Source organism: Alligator mississippiensis, chromosome 3 (assembly GCF_030867095.1).
Source record: "Alligator mississippiensis isolate rAllMis1 chromosome 3, rAllMis1, whole genome shotgun sequence".
Taxonomy (NCBI): domain Eukaryota; kingdom Metazoa; phylum Chordata; order Crocodylia; family Alligatoridae; genus Alligator; species Alligator mississippiensis.
The window spans coordinates 214,855,726-214,861,952 of NC_081826.1; the positions used below are offsets into that span (position 1 = coordinate 214,855,726).

The 6,227-nt window shown below is 42.1% G+C and overlaps 1 protein-coding gene across 2 annotated transcripts in view; it reads right to left on the reverse strand.

Moving 5' to 3' along the window:
• The window catches only part of ADAMTS19 (ADAM metallopeptidase with thrombospondin type 1 motif 19), a 277,546-nt gene extending 276,208 nt beyond the window's left edge, over nucleotides 1-1,338 (reverse strand). The window contains exon 1 of one of the 2 annotated variants that reach the window (XR_002087243.2): nucleotides 742-1,338. Coding sequence is in view for 1 of the 2 variants with exons in the window: in XM_019478175.2 (XP_019333720.1) it covers nucleotides 742-826 (85 nt within the window). In the remaining variant the exon portion in view is untranslated. The remainder of the gene's footprint in view (nucleotides 1-741) is intronic. The other variant, XM_019478175.2, reaches the window with a different exon arrangement.
• Between the last annotated feature and the right edge of the window lie 4,889 nt (nucleotides 1,339-6,227).

Below are 6,227 nucleotides of genomic sequence, written 5' to 3' on the forward strand. Positions count from 1 at the left end.
TATTAAACACCAGGCTCCGAGCAAAAAAAAAAAAAAAAATCATTTATGCAAAAACATGACAAAACTTTTTCAAAGACATTTCATTCGGGAGCTGGTCATAAAAACTGGTTGACATTGCAGTGAAAAAAAATGGACAAAATTAATGAAAATGGTGTTGCCATCAGCCCTTTTTAAGACCGCCTGCGCTATCATAGCACACATATTATTACAATGCTGCTAAACACACATGTCCCTGAGCCACACGTGCGCATGTGCACACACCAAAACAAAACCTCTATCAAGATCACATTCAGAGCATATTCATGCAAAGTATGTGTGTGTATAATGTAGAAGCTGTCATATGTTTCCCAAAGTACTTTATGGAGTGACATTTCTAGTCAAGCTGGAGGTGGGTCCACAAGTGGGTAATGTACATACAAATCATAGAGAGATGGTTATTCACAACTAGTGGACAGCCACACAACACGACTATGTCATTCAGAAATAGGAAAATACAGGATACAGGCATAAACACAGAAGGAACAGGCTGTAATACAAGAAGCACTGCACAGCTGAGAATCACTCCTTGTCCATTTTATACCTGCTTGATCCATCTGTGAGCAGATGTAGGGGCTAGCGGCATAGTAAGGCTAGTGTGAGCAGAAGAGAGAAAGCACCAAGGATATGCTGGACCACTGATTTCCCTCCCCGCCCACCCTTGTAATGAGGGGAAATGCAGACATGAGAGAAAGATAAATTTACCTGAAATGATTCCACTTGACAGGAAACACAGCTGATAAAAAATGCAGCAAACGTGACTCAGTCGCATCCCGGTTTTCTTCTCCATCCACTTCACTGGCCCAAAACCCACGCGGAGGGGGAGCAGGCGACTTGGCAGGGCTGTGTGGCTCCGGTCCTGGTTCTTAATGATCTGGTGCTGCTGTTCCCAGTCCTAAATGGCTGGTGCACTGAATTGCACAAGGTCTCTGGAGGGCGGCGTGTGGCTCAGCTGCCTCTTCTCGGGGTGTGGGTCCGAGGTTGTGGGAGGCAGAGAGGGGAGGGGAGCGGAGCGGCAGGAAAGCTTGCAGCAGCTCCCTGCCGGGTTGCAGGAGGAGTCTGCTTTACAGGGGGGCCGGAGCCCCGCGGAGCAAAACCACCTCCGAGGAATGGGCAGAGCAAATGCCGTGTTCTAGAGGGGAGAGAGGGAGCAGCAGGAGCAGAGGCTGCCTGGAAAGCGCAGAGTGGGAGTAAGGGAGGAGGGAGGGAGCTATAGTATCTATGCGCCCAGAGCGCGTGTAACAGTCCGGGCTCAGCAGCCGGGGCAGCGGCAGCTGAGGGACCCGCAGCGGGGAGGCGCGCGCGGCGCGGCGGCGGCGGGGGCAGCATGTGCCCGGCTCGGCCCCGCGCCCCGCCCGGCTGGGGCAGCCCCGCAAGGCCCGCAGCTCGCGCCCGATTGGCCGCCCCGCCCGCCACGATTTGCATGGCCGGGCCCGGAGGTGCGGGCAGGTAGAGCGCGGCCTCCGCCGCCCCCCGCTCCCAGGGACGGGCCGGGGGCTGCGGACAATGCTGCGAAGCATTTCTTTCTTTCTTTCCTTTTTTTTTTTTCCAAACTTTGGTTTGAGTTTCGATTTTGAAGGCGAAGAGCGGGAAGATCCTGGAAGGAGGCAGGGCGCGCTCCTGAGTTTCCACATGCAGCGTGTTGGCCAGGCCGGACACACGCACACGCACACACACTCTCTGTCCTCACTGTTGAACCCTTCTCAGTGCGCTCTCTCGCTCGCGCTCTCTCTCTCTCTCTCTCTCTCTCTCTCTCTCTCTCTCACACACACACACACACACACACACACACACACACACACACACTTCCCTCACTGTTGAATCCATCTCTCCCTCTCACACACACACACTCATCTCAGTGCTCTCTCTCACACACACACACACACACACACACACTTTCCTCACAGTTGAACCCTTCTCAGTGCTGTCTGTCCCTCACACACACACACCCCCACACACCCCAAGCCTAATACCCAACAGACACTCCACACACATGGCCCACACACAACTCAATAGGCACAACCCACAGTGCAACCTACACGCACACAGTCCCAAGACATGCTCTGTGACAGTCTCTAAGTCCCACATAGACATCACCATATATCCTATATACCCCCTCACCTTGTAGCACACCCACAATTCAACCTACACCCCCACAGTCCCTAGGCACACTCTAGACACCACCATATGCCCTGTAAATCCCTGTATATCACCCACAATTCAGCCCACACCCACACAGCCCCTAGGCACATTCCATGACAGCCTCTCAATACCTTAGACACCACCATATAGTCTATATCCCCCACCTTGCTTTGTAGCACACCCACAATTCAACCTATACGCATACAGTCTCTGTGACAGTCCCTTAGAGTACCTTACAGACACCACCATATATACTCTATATATCCCCTCATCTTGTAGCACACCTCCAATTCAGCCTATACCCACATAGCCTCAAATTACACAACGATGTTATAAGCAAATGCAGCTCACGTAATCTTGCTCAGAACATAACACTTGACTTACTATCCGCGGAATAAAACATGCGTATGCCATACCTAACATTCCCAGTACCATGCATACACTAAATATTATCCACACAAACTCTACACACAAACATTGTCAAAGGAAATCTTACACTACACCCTAACCAAGGTAACGCACAAACACATGAGTATATACTAACTAGAATACCTGAAAAGGCTGTATTGTATATCTTTTGTTCCCACATACAAAACATGTTTAAAAAGGCTTTACTTCAAATTCAAGTTACTCTTAAGATTAACCATATCTGCCTGTTTTTCTGTAATTTGATTCCAAATTCCCTTTTTGCCCCCACTACACAGCTCTCCATGGAAACCCAACACTTCCCACCCCAATCTGTCAGCAGAGGAATGATTAAATGAGAAGCCAAGTGATATGGTAAAACAAATATTAAAAAGCACATTAAACTCCCAAAACAACAGGTAAACACGTCCAATTATGTAGCCAATATCTCATCATAACCTTCACTGTTTTACCTATGGTTGCTGATGTCAAAGGTGATTGTTATGCCTTTAAGGAAAAGCGCAGTAGTCTATTTTTTTAGAAGAAAGACATTTGGTCAGTAAGAGAAAACTGAAAAGTTGCAAGATTTTCTCCTAAAGGTTAAGGAGATGTTAAAATGAAAAGCAAAACCTAAAAAATATTAAAAAAAAAATCACATGTTTAGGCTCCAAATAAAAAACATGTTTAGATGCCACAGAAGCCAAACAACTAGGGGTCTGATCTCTGCTCTGTGTCTTCAATAGCTGCATAAACGTTACACAGCCAGGGTGTGTATTCTCAACCACCTCCAAACAATATTCTTGATTAGTTATTTGGTTTTATGGAAAAAATTACTACATAGTGATGCTTTGCTGGAAATTAATTGAGCCAACTTTCAAACTAAGCAAAAATCAGGGAGGGTTAGTAAAAACAGGATGACAGATTTACAGTTAACAGCTTAACATAAGAGTTTTACAGTGAGTGCAAACTAGTATTCATTTGGTAATTAAATTTAGAATGAATGCTTGCAATAAAGCTTGAATACTTGAGTAAATAATAGTATATGTTTTAATTTACATGGAATTATTTAATAAGCCCAATCATGCAAACCTTTCACAGGCAAAACTCCTTGTGCAGCCTCTCTAAGTAAAGCCTGGGAGATGGGGTTCACAAACTACAATATAAGCCCTAAATTCTGATTTTGATTGAAATTTTAGGTATGAATGAACAATAAGAAAACATACTAAAATTGGAACAATTATGCATGGTATAATACACAGAGCTTACTATGCAAGACTGAAGATATACATTTAATTGACAATCAGCAAAAACTTGGAAAAAACAAACAATGTGGGGGGTTTTCCTATTTCTTTAAACTGGAAAATGTCATGCCAATGTTTATATTTTCCCATATTAAATTCATACCTTTGGACCAAATCCTATTTGTCTTACTCATCTGCAGATCTCAATGAAACCAAGATGAATACTTCTGTGAGTAAGGTAGAATTTGACTCTTTAAGCACAAGCTGCAGGAGGTAGTAGGGCTGTAAGAGAACAATGAGGAGAGGCTTTAAGATGCTTGACTTTATTACAAACAAAAGAGAAATGTTTGAAACAGTTCTACAAATATGTAAACAAAGCTAAAAAAACAGTATTTGTAGCTGCAACGTATTTTCTTAGCTCCTTTTATGTTTCATTTGTATTTTTTTAATAGTCAAAATAAAACTATAAGGGAAGTTCTTTACATTTGACTTCAGGGAAAGTGCACTGTAAAACAGAGCCCCTACTGGTGTTCATTAGTTTTAACAGAGTCTGGTCAGAGGTTAATACTAGTACGACAGTATTGTAGCCCACCGCATGCTAACTGTTGTGGCTGTGACAGTGATACAAAAAAAAAGTCTATCTGCAAAAGAATTAGAATTGAAAGAACAAAACAATGGTTTCAAACTGTGATTTTGTAACACAAATGAGATTGTATCCACATGTGCTGTACAAAGAACTTTCCCTTTAATAATCCATAGGACTAGCAAAATTCTGTCTCAGAGTATCTGTTTTGCAACCTACATTGGCTCAAATTATTATTTAAAAACCCTTTCTTCACATTGCTGGATATAATTTACTATGTATTTATAAAATTAGGATACATAATATATTTGAAAGAAGTCAGAAATTTGTTGAAGGAAATAAAGTTTGTATCATTTTAAGCATCTATTTTCTATTGTTCAGTCCCTGTGTCAAAATTATAATCACTAAGAAGAAAAAGTTAAATTAATTCCTGTTCTTAATTTCAATACAGGTATAACTCATTTTTGTTTTTAAAGGGGGATGGGGGGTCAGATCCATTCCACCGCATGAAAAATAAAAAATGGGAAATTCTATATATATGTACAAGTTCCTCAGCTGTAAATCAGGTGTAAATCAATTTACAGAAATGAACAAAGCATCAGAAGATTTGTCCCATCTGAGAATCTGGCTTCATGAGTTTATATTTGAGTATAACCTAGATATTTTGAAGGCTTATATTCTTCCCCTTACCCACCTCCCCTCCCCTCCCCCAAAGCTACAAAGATGTGAACTAGCCTGTGGTACGTTTTACCACAGCAAACAGCTGCACAGGACCACTGAGAAACTCCAGCTGTTTGCCACTTCTTCCATCACCTCTGCAGGACAGCTGATGATCTCCAGCTGATCAGACAAGTAGTGTCCTTTGAAGTAAAAGCTGCAGCAAAGAGCTGAGGGATTAATCTTAAACCTGTTGCAAAATAAGTGGGTCATGAACCACGCTGATAAAAATTATCTGGGTTCTACTGTACCATGTTTCTGAGGACTAATTATTTTGGAATTAATAGGGCAAAATTTCCCATAGTGTGACCTGAAGTTGAGGACTGCTATTTTCATGGTTGTCTCACAGTCAATGGAGACATCCCCTAGATCTCAAGACATGAGCAGAAGACTCAAAAGATTTTGCCTATTGACCTTAAGAACCCCTAAGCAGTATAATTATAGCTAAATCTATGCTACCAGTCACTTCCTATTTTTTCTGAGTGATATCCTACTAGGTGGGTCCATCTACATGAGATGCTAACTGTACACTAGCCAAATAATACTGCGCAGTAGTGCGTCACAGCATCAACAGTGCTAATACACTACAGCGCAGTATTATTAGGCTACTATGCAGTAGCATCACTTAAAAGGTATTCACTGAAGCTACTGCACAGTAACTCTGGTTACTGAGTATTTATTTAGTACTTGATTATACAAGTACTAAATAAATGTGCAGTAACCACTGCACAGTAGCATCTCACATAGATGTGCCCACTGGTGAGCATCATCTTCCCTTTAACCATGAGTAAATGAATGATGTAATTAATAGTTGTTTTTAGGAAGCTGTTTTTTATCCTTAACCAATTAATCTGGGGGGGGGGGGGACTTATTTTCAAAACTATAAAAGTTTTAGCAAGCGTGTTTACAAAAAGGAATTGTATTTTATACATCCAATCCATTTCTAGAATCTACCTTAAATAATGATTCAAATTCTGATAAAAAATCTTCAAGGATTTCCACAGTGGTTTAGTTGTTATTTTTCCGAATGTAAGCCTTAAAGGCTCTGCCTGCCTTAACTTTGGGGATATTTGTTTCAAATTTTTACAATTTAATGAAAATGT